Consider the following 16068-nt stretch of genomic DNA (forward strand, 5'->3'; position numbering starts at 1 on the left):
ACTAAGACCCCGGGTGGGGCGACCAAAGAGTCCAATTCAGACGGTGGGTATGCTGGGCCCCCCCCTCCCTGGACTAGGGCCGGGATCGGCTGGGGGAAAAGGGGGGCAAGGTGCTCGCACCCGGAAATCCCCGTCACACTGGTGGAGAATGTGGGCATAAACATTTTTTTCCACAGACGAGCAAGACCAGGAAAACCGGGCGATTTCCCCAGAGTACGGCATGGAGCCGGAAGGAACAATGGAACCCCGGCAATTCCTAGAATGGTTCGAGGGGAACCAACGTCAACAGAATCAGGTCCAGCAAGAGCGCCAGGCGCAGCTGGTCCAACAACTGACGAGTCAATTCCAGGAACAACAAAGACTACTGATTCAGGAGATGGCTGCCCAGCAGGACCAGTGGCGGCAGACAGCAGAGAAGAGGTGGGGAACCACCACGGGAGGACCAGGAGGAGCCGGGGAAGGATCCAATCTCCCCCTGCGACTTAGCAAGTTGGGTCCCCAGGACGACCCCGAAGCGTTCCTGACCACCTTCGAGAGGGTGGCGTCGGCAGCACGCTGGCTGCCGGAGCAATGGGCCACCTTGCTGGCCCCCTATTTGAGCGGACCCGCCCAACTGGCGTATCGGAGCCTAGCAATTCCGGACGCCCTGAACTATGTCAAGGTGAGCGAAGCCATATTGGATCAAATAGGACACTCCCCAGAGACCTGTCGACAGAAGTTCCGGCAAGAAGGGTACAAGACCGGGGACAGACCACGAGCGGTGGCCCAGCGGTTGCGGGAGTGGGCAAATCGATGGCTAGAACCAGAACAAAAGACCTGGGTTCAAGTCACGGAAATGATAGTCTTGGAGCAGTTCCTACACATATTACCCCGGGACGGGCAGCGATGGGTCCGAAGAAACCAACCCGCAACCTTCCACGAGGCGGTGGCCCTGATGGAGGCACACCTGCTGGCCGAGCAAGAAGAAAGCGGGGGCCGGTGAGAGGTACTCCCCGGTCCAAAGGCGGGAGGACCCCGGCCCCTGGGGAAACCCGGAGGGCGGGAATACCCCCCCGGGGTACGTCGAGGACGGGAGAATGTCCCTCGTTTAGCCCCGGTCTGGCCGCCCCAGCGGCCGGAGAGAGCCGAAGAGGGAGAGCCGGCAGAGCGGACCCCGAGGGAGGCACGACCAGGACCCCAGGGACCCTGCTTCCAGTGCGGGCAGGAGAGCCATTTTAAACGGGACTGCCCCATGATGGACTGCACGCTGAACCCGCCGGGACCGCGGCGAAGACGACCGGTACCAGTGACCGCGTCATCCGGGAGATGTTGATGGAAGGGCGGCCAGTTAAGGCCCTGGTCGACTCCGGGTCATCCGTGACCCTCATCAGGGCTGACCTCATCTCCCAGAGCCAACCGGAAGGAGAACCCGTCCGGATGCGTTGCGTCCATGGGGACGTCCGCGCCTACCCCACCGCCCAAGTACACCTGACCGGCGGTGGCCAGGACTTACTATGGAAAGTAGGGAAAGCCAAGGACCTGCCCTACCCCCTCCTTATAGGACGAGACTGGCCTGGATTCGGGGCCCTGCTGCAGAGCCGGACCCCACTAACGCCCCAGGGACGAGCAGTGGAGTCCCGAAGCCAGGGGAAGGACAGGGAGCCCCAGGAAGGGGCAATCTGTCTGGAGGTAGGGATGGAGCCAGACTTCCTGACGGAGCAGAGGATGGATCCCTCCCTGCAAAACGCCTGGGACCAAGCGACCGCGACCGGAGGGACGGAGCCAAGCCCGGACCGACCCGCCCAAGGCCCGCAATTCCAGGTATGGGAAGACCGACTTTACCGGGTCACGATGGAAAGGGGGGGGGAGGAGCGGAGGCAGCTGGTGGTCCCCACCCGATTTTGCCGGGAAGTATTAGAGCTGGGACACGCCAACCCCTGGGCGGGACACCTGGGGCGCGAGAAAACCTTGGACCGGGTGCTGCAACGGTTCTACTGGCCTGGGGTCTTCCGAGCCGTGCAGGACTTTAGCGCCCCCTGCCCCGAATGCCAGAAAACCGGCGTGGCCAGAGTGCCAAGGGCCCCCTTGGTACCCCTCCCGGTGGTGGCCATCCTGTTCGAATGGGTAGCCATGGACCTGGTCGGACCGTTAGAACCATCGGGGAGGAGACACCACTTCATTATGGTGGTGATAGACTACGCCACCTGCTACCCGGAGGCAGTACCCCTCCGAAATACCAAGGCCCCTACCCTGGCCCAGGAACTCTTGCGGATCTTCTCGCGAGTCGGGCTCCCCCAGGCCATCCTCACTGACCAAGGCCTGAACGTGACATCGCGGGTCATTAAAGAGCTCTGTAGGATGCTGAAGATCAAACGGCTACAGACGTCGGTTTACCACCCCCAAACCGACAGCCTGGTGGAGCGGTTTAACCAAACACTTAAGGGCATGCTGCGCCGGTTCGTAAAGGACGACCCTCGGGGGTGGGACCTAATGCTCCCCAGCCTCCTATTTGCAGTACGGGAAGTCCCCCAGTCCTCCACAGGCTTCTCACCATTCAAGCTGCTGTACGGACGGCAACCCCGAGGGATCCTGGACCTCCTGAAGGAAGGCTGGGAACAGGCGCCGACCACCGGATGCGGAACGGTCCAGTATATCACCCAGCTACGGGAGAAGCTGAGCCGGCTGGGCGAGTACGCCCGACTGAATTTGGAAGAGAGCCAGAGACGCCAAACAAGGTACTATGACGCTCACGCCCGCCAGCAGAACTTCCAGCAGGGGGATCAGGTCATGCTACTCCTCCCCACAACCCAATCCAAACTGCTAGCACAGTGGCAGGGACCTTTTGAGATAGTAAGAAGGGTGGGGGAGGTCGACTACGAGGTAAAGCTATCGGGAAGCAGGCAAGGGACACAGCTCTTCCACATTAACTTGCTAAAGAAATGGGTACCCCGCGAGACCCTGTTGATAGCACCGGCCTCCCAGGGAGAAGATCTGGGGCCCCGAGTGGAGGAAGGAGAGGAGCAGCCAGGACCCCGGTGGGACCCCGAACTAACATGCCCACAACAGGAGCAGTTAAAAGAGGTCCTCCGGCGGCATCGGAAGACCCTCACGATGAGACCGGGCCGTACGACTATGGGTCTACATCAGATCATCACCGAGGAGGGCCGGAAGGTGCGCGAGCCCCTCCGAACCCTCCCCCGAAAGGTGTGGGACACGGTTAAACGGGAGTTGCAGCTAATGCAAAGCTGGGGGGTGATAGAGGAATCCGCCAGCGAGTGGCGCAGCCCGATCGTCCTGGTCCCTAAACCTGACGGGTCGACGCGGTTTTGCATAGACTTTAGGAAAGTAAACACCGTATCCCGGTTTGATGCCTACCCAATGCCGAGAGTGGACGAGCTACTGGAGCGACTGGGGCAGGCCTTATACATAACAACATTGGACCTGTCTAAGGGGTACTGGCAAATCCCTCTCGACCCCCCGGCCCGGGAGAAGACAGCCTTCTCAACACCCTTTGGGCTGTTCCAATTTCAGACCATGCCTTTCGGACTCCATGGGGCAGCCGCGACCTTCCAGCGGACGATGGACTGAGTCCTGGCGCCCCACCAGGCGTACGCTGCCGCCTACATAGATGACATTGTCATCTACAGCCGGATGTGGAGGGATCATCTAAGCCACATTGAAGCGGTACTGACAATGCTGGGTAAGGCGGGCCTCACGGCCAACCCAAAAAAATGTCACTTTGCGCAACGGGAAGTCTCCTACCTGGGCTACATGGTGGGGCGGGGCAAGCTGAAGCCAATTTACAGCAAAATACAAGCCCTGAAAGATTACCCGACCCCGACAACAAAAAAACAGATCCGCCAGTTCCTGGGGCTGGTGGGCTACTATAGGAGATTTGTACCGCAGTTCGCCTCCCTAGCTACCCCCCTGACCAAACTGATAAAGAATGCAGAACCAACCAGGGTCCAGTGGAACCCACAGGCCGAACTCACTTTCCAAACATTAAAGGAAAGCTTGGCTTCAGCCCCGGTACTGAGGCAGCCAGACTTTGATAAACCTTTCATCCTCTATACAGATGCCTCGGAGGTGGGACTCGGAGCAGAGCTAGCCCAAGAGGAGCAGGGTGGAGATCAGCCGGTCCTATACTTAAGCTGAAAACTGTTACCAGCCGAACAGGCCTACGCCACGATCAAAAAAGAAGCACTTGCGGTGAAATGGACAGTCGACACACTACGGTATTACTTATGGGGGAATAAATATAAGTTGGTGACTGATCACGCACCCTTAGTTTGGTTAAATTCAATGAAAGAAACAAATGCGCATATAATGCGGTGGTACCTGGCTCTACAGCCATACTGCTTTAACGTGGTACACCGGCCAAGGATTACCCACCAAAACGCGGACTTCTTTTCCCGAATAGGGGAACAACCAAACCCGGGAACTCGCCTCTCTAAAGGGGGGAGGTGTGTGATGGACCCGGCGGGGTCCGCACTTGAACCCGCGGGGGAACCCCTCCCCCCCCCGCGGCAGGAAAAGCGGCCGCCGCGGCTGCTGAGAGCACCGAGGCGGCAGCGCTGAGGACCGGGCGCCCCGCAGCGCCGACAGGAGCGGGGAGCGGGAGGCGGGGCCAAGCACGAGCGGCCAGGAAGCAGCCGCCCCGGCCACCCCGAATGACGCTCCAGCCGAGCACCCGGGAGCACGCCAGGACCGCCGCAAAGGGGGGACGCCGGGGGGCGGAGCCTACCGCCCCGACGTCATCCCCCAGCGACTATAACAGCCGGGAGCATCCCGGCAAGAGGGGGGGGAGCACAACGGCGGGCGCCCTGGCGGCCAGAAGCACCAAACCCCCAGCCCTTGGGGCAACCCGGCGAGATGGACTCGGCAGCTGGCGGCTCGCCCTGGGACGCGCCCGACGACTCCGGCGGGGTGAGTGACCCTAAACTTGTTCCGCCAGTGGGACAAGCCAGCGGGGAGTGGAAGGAGCCCGAGGCGGGACCGTTTTGGCGCCCGTGGGCGGACGAGTTGAGGGGGCCGCAGCCCCGTCCGCCGTGGAGGGCGACAACAGGTCGGCGACCTCCGCTTAGGGCCTCGGGCTGGGACCCGGAGGTGAGGGAGGGCCCGGGTCCCCCACTCTCTTCCCCCTTCCCTGCCGCAACTCTCTCCTATCCCGCCAAATCGAGGAGCTGGAAAGACTGACGAAGGGGCCGCCGAGCCCCCTCAGTCCCTTGGGGGGGGGGGCTGAGGGGTGATCGCCCCCGCAACCAGTCACTGCTACTAAGACCCCGGGTGGGGCAACCAAAGAGTCCAATTCAGACGGTGAGTACGCTGGGTCCCCCTCTCCCCGGACTAGGGCCGGGATCGGCTGGGGCAAAAGGGGGGCGAGGTGCTCGCACCCGGAAAACCCCGTCACAGGGGGAAAAGCAAAATGTCACATTTATTGGTAGCACATATATAAATCAACAGTTATCACGTGCCTATGATGCATCACAATCACTACTTTCTCTAAAACCTTATTTAGTAATGTTAACTTCCATAAAATGAATATTAATGAACAATTATCCCTGCCCCTAATTACTATTTATAGAATTTCCAATTGAATCAACCCTTTCTACTCGACAAACTTTCAGAATAAGCAAGTTTCAGAGATTACAATAAATTTAACTCTGAAGATATTTTATACAATGCCAATGAGGGTAAGCAAAAGATGCAACAAAGTAGAGTAGCTGCATACATATCTATTTTTCTAGGTTGCAAAAATGAAGGGAAAGAGTAATGCCTACTGTGGATGAACTCCTTCCCACCATTCCAGACCTCTCTTCATGGAGTATTACATCCCACTATAGAAAGGATGTGGATGCATTGGAGAGGGTCCACTGGAGGGCAACCAAAAAAATTAGAGGGCTGGAGCACATGGCCTGTGAGGAGAGGCTGAGGGATTTGGGTTTATTTAGTCTGCAGAAGACAAGAGTGAGGGAAGATTTGATAGCAGCCTTCAACTTCCTGAAAGGGGGTTCCAAAGAGGATGGAAAGAAGCTGTTCTTGGTGGTGACGAATGGCAGAACAAGGAGCAATGGTCTCAAGTTACAGTGAGAGAGGTTTAGGTTGGATATTAGGAAAAACCATTTCACTAGGAGGGTGGTGAAGTACTGGAATGGGTTACCTAGGGAGGTGGTGGAATCTCCATTCCTAGAGGCTTTTAAGTCTCGGCTTGACAAAACCCTGGCTGGGATGATTTAGTTGAGATTGATCATGCTTTGGGCAGGGGGCTTGACTTGATGACCTCCTAAGGTCTCTTCCAACCCTAGGAGTCTATGATTTTATATATTCCAACAAATACAATGATATATAGAAAAGGTATAAAAGATATTGGACATCTGAGGTGTCTGGTATTTTCTGATTTTTTTTTCCCCGGCCAGGAGGTGAGAATGCCGGGTACGTGGCAACCCTACAAACACTCAGCACCCAGCCTCCCCTCTCCCCACTCCCGGCCCCCAACATCCCCAGCCCCTGTGCTTACCCGGTTCCACAAGGCTTCCAGCACAGAGTGGCTGCTGGCCAAAAGACCAAGGGGAAGCAATGCTTCCCCTGGGTCTTAGTGCTCAACCTGTTCCCATCCCTGCACTCACTCTTAATGGGGACATGCTGTTTAAGTCTTGGAGTCCTCTTTTTTTGCTTAACAATTGGTCTCCCCCACCCTTTTTTTTTCCTTCAGCAGAATTTTTTCCCAGTGGTTTTTTTTTGGGGGGGGGGGTAAGGCGGCCAAAAATTGTTTTGCTTGGGGCAGCAAAAAACCTAGACTTGGCCCTGCTCCCAGCCTGCCTCTGCACCCTACCTCCCATGTATTCCTTGCAACCTCTCCCCGTTCTGCACACCACCTCCCTTCCAGATCCTGCACCCCATCCCTATCCATTCAATGGCAGCCCTGTCCCACACACTGGCAGCCCCTCATTTTTGTCTCCACCGCAGAACCTAAGGGCATCCATGAAATTCACCAGAAAAGAAAATCTGGCCTAAGGGAAACCCTGAACTTCAGTCCTCCCTGTCCCTTTTCCTCACTCAGTGGAACACCAGAGGAATGAGGTGTCTCAGTTTGGTACCACCTCAGTGAGGCTTGGAGGTTTGGAAAGTTTTTTTGTTTCTCACTTGTGTGATCCCCAGCTGATTTTTCTGTGGCTCAGAGGTCCCTGACCCAAAAAAGATTGCCTACCCTTGTCCATAAATAAAGAAAACATTGAAACCTTTTCTGTTGGACATGAATTCATATTTTATTTTATTTAAAATGAAGTTTGATAAATTAACATGAGAAAGTTAAAACTCTTAATCTGTTTAATAATTTAAATTAAACCATTCTGTCTAGCTGTAGCTCTAGCAAAATAGTGCAGGTGTAATTATGTAATTAAAAGTGAGTTTCCATTAGCAACTGGCAGTCCACAGAAAAGTTTACATTGTGCCAGACCAAAAAGTTTGAGACACTAAAATAGACGGTCCTGGCCTCTGCCCGTGAGAGATCACTGCAGCCTCCCTGCTGCTCCACAAGAGCTCAGGGTATGTCTACACTACAATGTTAGTTCGAACTAACGGACGTTAGTTCGAACTGACATTCATAGCCGCTACACTAGCGCTCCGCTAGTTCGAATTTGAATCGAACTAGCGGAGCGCTTAGTTCGAACTAGGAAAACCTCATTTTACGAGGATTAAGCCTAGTTCAAACTAGCTAGTTCGAATTAAGGGGTGTGTAGCCCCTTAATTTGAACTAGTGGGAGGCTAGCCCTCCCCAGGTTTCCCTGGTGGCCACTCTGGCCAACACCAGGGAAACTCTATGCCCCCCTCCTGGCCCAGGACCCCTTAAAGGGGCACGGGCTGGCTACGGTGCCCGTGCCAGGTGCAAGCCTGCCAGCACCCAGCCAGCAGACCCTGCAGCTGGCACGGCACAGAGCCACCCACCCGATGTCCCCCAGCCCACCCCCTCTTCCCGGGACCAGGCTGGTGGCTCCCGGGAGCTTGCCCTGGACCGCAAGAGGCGGGCACCTTCCTGGGCTAGTGCGGACATCGTAGACCTCGTCCACGATCTCCGCACTAGGCACAGGAAAGTGGCCGTCTAGGGCAGGAGAGCTGCCAGCCTGGCCACCCAGGAGCAGGTGTGCATGAAAATCAAGGGGGTCCACTGAGACCCCCGACCCTGAGCCCTGAGCTTACAATGGCCGTCCTGGGTCAGACCAAAGGTCCATCTAGCCCAGTAGCCTGTCTGCCGACAGCGGCCAACCCTAGGGACCCTGGAGGGGATGGACCGAAGACAGTGACCAAGCCATTTGTCTCGTGCCATCCCTCTCCAGCCTTCCACAAACTTTGGGCAGGGACACCACTCCTACCCCCTGGCTAAGACTACTCCATGGACCCAACCTCCATGACTTGATCTCACTTCCCTTTAAACTCTGTTCTAGTTGTAGCCTTCACAGCCTCCTGCAGCAAGGAGTTCCACAGGTTAACTATTTGCTTTGTGAAGAACAACAACTTTCTCTTACTAGTTTGACGCCTGCTACCCATTCCTTTCCTTTGGTGTCCTCTAGTCCTTCTTTATGGGAACTCATGAAGAACTGTTCTGAATGCACCCTCTCCACCCAACCCCTGCTTTTAGAGACCTCTATCCTGTCCCCGCTCCATCTCCTCTTTTCTAAGCTGAACAGTCCCAGTCTCTGTAGCCTCTCTTCATCTGGGACCTGTTCCCAACCCCTGATCATGTTAGTTGCCCTCCCCTCTCCCAGCCTTTCTCTTCCCCTCTCCCACCTCCTTTTCCCAGTCTCCCCCAGTTTTGTTCAATAAAGACAGAGTCAATGTTGGAAGAAACGTTATCTTTATTTTGTACATCAATAAGAAGGGGGGCTAGGGAAGGATAAGTGGAAGGAGGTGAGGGAGGAATGGGGTACGAGCGCCCGATGGGGAGGACTGGGCTGGCTCTGCGGGCTTCTGGGGGTGGAAGCTCTCCTGCAGCCCCCCAATTGCCCCCTCTCCCCAGATGGCAGCCTGCGGCAAGTGCAGCCGGGCTGATGGCCGAGTGGTGTGATGTGCCCAGTGTGGGTACTCCGGGCAATCCAAGCCAGGACCGCTTTGCAAGCGGGGCACCCCTTAGAACTGTCTGTCCGGGGTGGGGGTCGGGACCCTTTAAGCGCAGCCCTTGGCTAGCCTGAGACAGCATCTCCACGCTCTAAGTCCTCCTCTGATGCCCTGCTGGCACTGCTTCCGGCCATCCTTAAGCCCTGTTCAGGGTCCACTCAATGTGGACTTGCTAAAACGCTAATTCGAACTAGTTTTTAGTTCTAGACGCGTTAGTTCGAATTAACTAATTCAGACTAAGTTAGTTCGAATTAACGTTGTAGTGTAGATGTACCCTCAGAGAGAGATCGGATCTGTTACCACAGCGATGAAATCACCGAATCACTGGTGTGGATGATGGATAGACTCTTTGTGAATCTTCCTCATCCAAGCAGTGGATGATTTAAATGGCATGGTAAGGTGCCACCTGAAAACACTGGCATGTATGCAGAAAGGCAGGATGTATTGTTTCTCTATAGAGGGGGTTGTTATGACTTGTGTCTTTGGGTGAACACGCCCTTTGTGAGCTCTGTGGAGAGGTGAGATGTTTTGACTTTCAGTTTCAAGGGATTTGGTCTTCTGTCTTTGAGCTGTACATTGCCTAGACCTGAATGGCGTTTGCTGTGACAACGCATTTCTGAGCTATTCTGACACACACAGTGAAACCTGTGCTGAAGACTCTACTTCCAGTGAGAGAAAATGCTGCTGTCAGAAGTAAATTCAAATTTCTTCAGAAATCACCTCTACCAGGCAGTAAAGATGTTAACTAAGGAATAACTTACTAGTCGAGTAGTTGATGCAATTTCCATCGACTTACTTGACAGGCACTTTCACGTTCCTCCTTTGAAAGGTACAAGAGCCCCTGCTGGAATGCAGAACTCTGTGTGCTGCCTGGGGCTAGCAGGAAATCCGTGGTTCTTGTGCATTTCAAAGCGGAAGCACCCATGTGGAGCCTGGAGTCAGTGGGACTTCCCACTGATTCCAGGCCGCATGCGGCATGCCATCTTTGAAATCTACAAGAGTCCTCAGCGGGAGTCCCCAGCTCTTGTGCATTTCACAGTGGAAGTGCCCTCTGGAGCCTGGGGTCAGTGGGGGACTCCCCAGCTGACCCTAGGCTCTGTGCTGTTCTACTGCTTTGAAATGCCACATAGAGCCTGGGATCAGCTGGGGAGCTGACCTGGGGCTCTGTGTGCTTTGAAATGCTGCACTGGAGCCTGGGATCAGTCCCCAGCTGATCCTGGGTTCCGTCTAAATTCTATGCAGAGCCTGGGGTCAGCTAGGGACTAATCCTGGGCTCCATGTAGCATTTCCTCAGAACCCAGGGTCAGCTGGGGACTCCCCAGCTGATCCCGGGCTCTGCTCGGTTTTTCAAAGTGGCAGCACTGCACAATGTATCCTGGGTACAGGCTCCATGCAGCACTGCTGCTTTGAAGTACCCTTTCCCCCGCCCCTCCTTTGCTGCCTCTATCTGACATTTGCTTATCGGATAGTTAACTAGTCCTTAACATCTTTACCAGGTAGTGGGGCTTTTACTGATTGGTCCCTTTATATTTTTGAAGGGTGACTAAATGTTAAGTCGATCTTGTTGGGTAATAGCAACAGATTGGTTTGGGCCCTATCCTAGCTTAAAATGAAATTGGATTGGGCCATTTTTAAGAAGGTTGGGAAGTGGTCTTATTTGGTAATTAGTAGTTTTAAGTTTTATTTACATAACATAGGCATTGCCGTGATGGAATTCACATGTGCATTTCTCATATAAAATAGCCCAGCCCCATTGATATCTATGGGAAATGTACTTTTCAAGATGTGGTGATGAGGGTTAGTGACATGGTCTTCTTCACCTGTAATTGTCATAGTTAGTTCAGTATTGTCACTCTGGCTTGTGGAAATGGAGAACACTTGATAGTTTTGCAGTAACGTCAAAAAATGCAGTTGCAGTCCATTCATTAGGGATGTAAATTTTCCCTAATTTATTGCCACTGGCTCCGAACCCCCTTCACACCCTACAGAGAGAGGCTGATCTTGACACTGGAGCAGTCCCTGCCTGCAGGGTCCCAGGCCCCCCCACACACAGACTGCTCCAGACGAGCAACCCCTGCGTGCAGCAGGCCCTCCATGAGGCTGAAGTAGCCCCCTGCCCACAGCAGATGAGCTGCTGCTTCTGCCCCTTCTGATTACCAGTTATTAGAACCAGTAAGCATCTGTTAAGAGGACTAAGGAAGTTATCCAGTGAAATTATGGGATAGTTCTGGATGACTCCCAGGGTCTGAATCAAAGGGGGCTGCATCTACATTGCAAAGTATTAGGACTGTGAATCTCATCTTGAATCAAGGTTAGACACCTAGTTGCTGCAGTGTCCTGAGACCCTAGGTTTGGGGCCTTGGTTAATGCAATTGCCGTATAGTTGCATGGGGGTCTCCTACAGTGCCCAAATCCATCCCTATTGGTGGGAGAAGTTCTTAGAGGGGGTCACCTGACAGCCTGTACTTCCAGTCCTGTGTCCATCTTGACCCTGGAAGTACTACCCCCCAGGTGTGGGACTTACTGTATCATGTGAGCAGGACGTAAGAGGGCAGGGGCGTGGCTAGCAGTATTGGGGGCGTGGCTAATGTGTTCCTATTTTTGTGTCTGAAATATGGTCACCGTATGGTCCCACCAGTACCAGAGACAGCATGAATCTGGACTACTCAGTCCCAACTCCTGCAGTCCCAGGAGCTAAGCCTCTTATCAACTAATCGAATAGTCAATGGTAATTCCATTGAGTTAGCTTACCAACTGCAATTTAACATCCCTAACCTTTAAAAGCACAGTGAGGAAGCTGCCTTGTACTCCCTCCCTGGTACATTTTGCCCTGAGAGAGGAAATAAAACTCCTTCTCTGGCCCCACCTCTGCTTTGCATCCTTGGCAGGTGGTTCACCCCTGGGTAACTGTTACCCCTTTGTCCCTTCCTGTGTAGGAACAAAACCCCCACACGGGGGCTGGCAGTGTCTCCAACTGAACCAAACCCCAGCTCCTCCCCCACCCTGCATAGCGCCTGGCAGTGTCTCCCCCCTTAGCCAAACCCCAGCTCCTGCTCCTCGCCTCTGCACAGGGAGTAGAAGTGTCTCTCCCTCAGTCAGACTCCAGTTCTTCCCCTCCATCCCTGGATCAGGATCTGGTGGCTTCTCCCTCCCGAGGTGAACCCCAGCTCCTGACTCACCCACCTAATTTTTTTCCCCTTCCAGTCCCTCTTCTGCCTTAACCTAAAGTTATTTGACCCCCATCCTGGTCAGATAATTTCTGCCCCCTGCTCACTTTGCCCATCCCGCCACTGTAATGTGCCCCTGAACCTTTTTTTAATGCTTGTAAAGCTAGAAGTGGCCTCTGAATCCAAGAGTGTACAGCAGCTCTTACTGAGCATGCTCAGTACACCCTAAGTAGTGCATTCTGACAAGCAGCTGCTTCTGTCGCTATAGTTTGCAAGACACAACACTAGAATCTCACCTAGTACATGCTATTTCTGACTCATAAGAGCCAGAACTCTACCACACAGCATAGATCTGGCCTTAATGCAACACAGTTATCCATGTATTAATTAGTAACATGGGATTTAAAAAAATCATTATGGTCAGAGTTTTAGATATTGGCAACACTCCAAAAAATTCTGTTAAAAGAATCTTTTTCTTTCTGACCGTAAGCCATTAACACAAGGGTGGGCAGTCATTTTTAATGGGGGGGCCACTCCAAGAATTTGATAAGTGGTTGAAGGCCACACTCTTCTGTGCTATTTCTGGAGGAGGTGTGGGGGTCTGGGATGGAAGTTGGTTGCAGAAGGGAGCTTGGAGTAAGGGATTGGGGTGAGGGATCTGGGAAGGAGTGTGAGTGAAGTAGGGGACCGTGACCTGGGGCAGGAGAGTAGGAGTGGTGCAGAGATCTGGGCTGTGACTAGGAACAGAGGTGGTTTGTACCCCCCCCCCCCAATGCTTTATGAAATAGACCTATGGACATGAATGTATAGAACTCAAAGATGCTTTGAGCAAATTATTTCATGTAACCCGTCAATCTTCATGTCATGATCCACTGGTTTTGTTTGTCTTATTTTGGGGGGTATGTGTCTCTCTTGTGTGTGAAATTGGACATGTGGAGTGGGGAATACTTCATGTTTTTTGAAATGTGTAAATGGAAAGCCATCAAGTGGGGCCTCAGAGTCTGGACAATCATATGCAAATACCTTTTCTCCTTAAGGCTCAGCAGTGGTTGGTGAGGAGCAGCCAGGTGACTCCCCATGCCATAAGGCAGGGGTCTCCAATCTTTTTAAGCACAAAATCGCTTTTTGAATGTAAATGCAATCCAGGATCTACCTCAAACCCAGACACCCTTGTCCTGCCTTCTTTGTGCCCCTTCTCTGAGGCCCTGCCTCTGCTCACTCTGTCCTCCTTCCCTCCCCCATTCTCAGTCACTTTCACCAGCCTGGAGCAGAGGGTTGAGTTGCAGGCTCTGGTCTTGAGTTAAGGGATTTGAAGTGTGAGAGAGGCCCTGAGCTGAGCTTGGGGCAAGCAGTTGGGTTGCAAGAGGGGGTTCTTGGTGCAGGCTCTGTGAGAGCGTTTGAATGAAGGAGTGCTCCAGCTGGGCACTGCTTATCTCTGCTCCTGGGTGGTGGTGCAATAGGGATAAAGCAGGTTCACTCCTGACCTGACCTTGCACCTTCCCAAAAGCAGCCAGCAAACTCTCCCCTGCCCAAGTCTTGATGTGCCCTCTCTCTGCTTGTGGAGACAGAATACAAAGCAGGAGAAGGGAGCACCTTGGCCTCAGCACCCCTCTTCTCCCTCCCATGCCCCGCACAGAAAGCAGGAGGCTCCTTAGGGGCCAGCTCCAAGGCAAATGGCAGCAGATGCACAGCAGTGGGGAGAAGGGACAGCTGAAGTGCCAGCACTTGATAGCCTCCTGGCCAAACCAGTCAGGATCCCTTGTCAGAGGCTCTAAGATCTACCAGTAGATCCTGATCTACTGGTTGGTGACCTCTGCTCTATAGGGACATCATGCAGGAGAGCTAGAACATAACGGCCATACTGGGTCAGACCAAAGATCCATCCAGCCTAGTATTCTGTCTGCCAACAGTGGCCAATGCCAGGTGCCCCAGAGGGAGTGAATCATGCAATCTCTCTCCTGCCATCCATCTCCATCCTCTGACAAACAAAGTCTAGGGACACCATTCCTTACCCATCTTTATTAATAGCCATTAATGGACTTAACCTCCATGAATTTATCTAGTTCTCTTTTAAACCATGTTATAGTCCTAGCCTTCATATGAGACTATGGCCTCGCTGGGTAAGGATTCCTGTGCCCTCAGCTAGCAAAGCCCTGGGGCCGGCATTTCTGCATTGGGTCAGGTTCTTCCTTGGTCAGTTCAATGAGAGGGGAGTGGGGCCCACAGCCCCCATGTGAGAGACACTTTTTAACTGCATGCTCTCTTTTGGGGAGCAGGGGAGTCAGACATATAAGGGAGAATGGTAATTCATCCCCAGCTTTCAGGAGCCAGAAGCAGGGAACTGTTCTGACGACATTATTTCTCCTTCACACGCTGTTCACCTGTCTTGGGACTGGCTCTAGCCGTGAGAAGGGCTCCAGCTTCCTCAGACTTGGAAATAGCCCAGAGTTTAACCCCAGAGCTGTGTGTGCGTCAGCAAGTCTCTCAGAGCCCACAGATCATTAAAACTCCCAGTGAGGGCATGACAACACGCTCTATCACCAAAGGGTGGGGAGTCACTGGGCCCTGCATCCCCATCTGCAGCCAGGCATGACTCTCAGCCAGCAGGTAGAACAAAAGGTTTATTAATTCACAGGAACACAGCATCAAACAGACTTGTTAGCACAGTGACCAGGAGCAATCAGCACAATCCATCTTGGGGAGAAGAGAGCGCAGAGCCAAGGGCCCTGCCCCCCATCTCTGCCCCCCACAGAGACCCAGAGGAGCCAGCCACAGCCCCACTAGTCGCAGTGGAGGAGGCCAGAGGAACAGAAACCCACCCTGACCCTGCTCAGAAAGGCCTCATTCTGTGTGTTTCCTGCCCCCAAGCCAGAGGGTATGTCTGCATTGCATTCCTCCTTCGAGAGAGGAATGCAAATGCAGACAAACAAAATTGCAAATGAAGCTCAGATTTGAGTTTCCCGTGCTTGATTTGCATAATGGTGGCTGGCCACTTTTCTGAACTAGCGTATTTTGAGAAAAAAATTGGGTTATTTAAAAAAGAAACCCTTCCTTAGAAATAATCCTTAAAAAATGAAGGAGGAATGCAATGTAGACATACCCAGAAATACTCACTTCCACCCTGCACAGCTCGTCCCTGGCTGCAGCCAGCCCCATCTCAAGCATTTGTCCAGCTTCCTGGGCAAAAGCTGTCACCTGGTCACACACCCTTCCCAGACTCAGATTGCCATGAGCCTGGGCGATTGTGAACGTGCTGGCCTGGGCATCCTCAGGAATTTGGGTGAGTCACCTGCAAATTTTCATCCCCATCTAGATAGTGGTGTAGTACCGAGAGAAACTGAGGCACACAAAAGGGTTATGACGGCAATAGAAATTGCATGCAACATCAAAAAGTGAACAGAGTGAATACAATCCAGACTGTCTCATCCCCCACTATATTCTGCCCCAGAAGTCTGCTGCTCTTAAGATGTCCTCTGTTGGATTAATTGAGTTCAGGGAATGTTCCTTGTGACACATACTTTTCCCAGACTCCATGGGCCTTCACCTTGCCTGATCTCAACCCTTGCAGGACTCCCCATTCCCAGACTTGACCTGATTGCCCGGCTGGAACGAGGGGAAGAGCCTTGGGTCCCAGATCTCCAGCCTGCCAAAGAAATGGAGGTCCTGAAAGGCACCCGCATAGGTGAAGAGTCAGGGAAACTGACACACAAACCTTCTGGTGAGTGCAGGAGAAAGCTGGGACTCTCAAAAATGAGCTGTGAGTGAGTGCCCTCACTTCCGCCCCCATATTCCACTCCCAGTTAGGGCTGCA

General features: G+C 53.5%; 1 protein-coding gene across 1 annotated transcript in view; it reads left to right on the forward strand.

Annotated features, from left to right (window-relative positions):
• Positions 1 to 16068, forward strand: part of LOC102449714 (uncharacterized) — a 54907-nt gene that overhangs the window by 27337 nt on the left and 11502 nt on the right. Inside the window, exons 7-9 of the mRNA XM_089771521.1 lie at positions 177 to 978; positions 4475 to 4905; positions 15826 to 15975. Of these exons, the coding sequence (XP_089627647.1) occupies positions 177 to 978; positions 4475 to 4905; positions 15826 to 15975 (1383 nt within the window). The remainder of the gene's footprint in view (positions 1 to 176; positions 979 to 4474; positions 4906 to 15825; positions 15976 to 16068) is intronic.

Source organism: Pelodiscus sinensis, chromosome 19, assembly GCF_052426305.1.
Source record: "Pelodiscus sinensis isolate ZL-2025 chromosome 19, ASM5242630v1, whole genome shotgun sequence".
Lineage (NCBI taxonomy): Eukaryota > Metazoa > Chordata > Testudines > Trionychidae > Pelodiscus > Pelodiscus sinensis.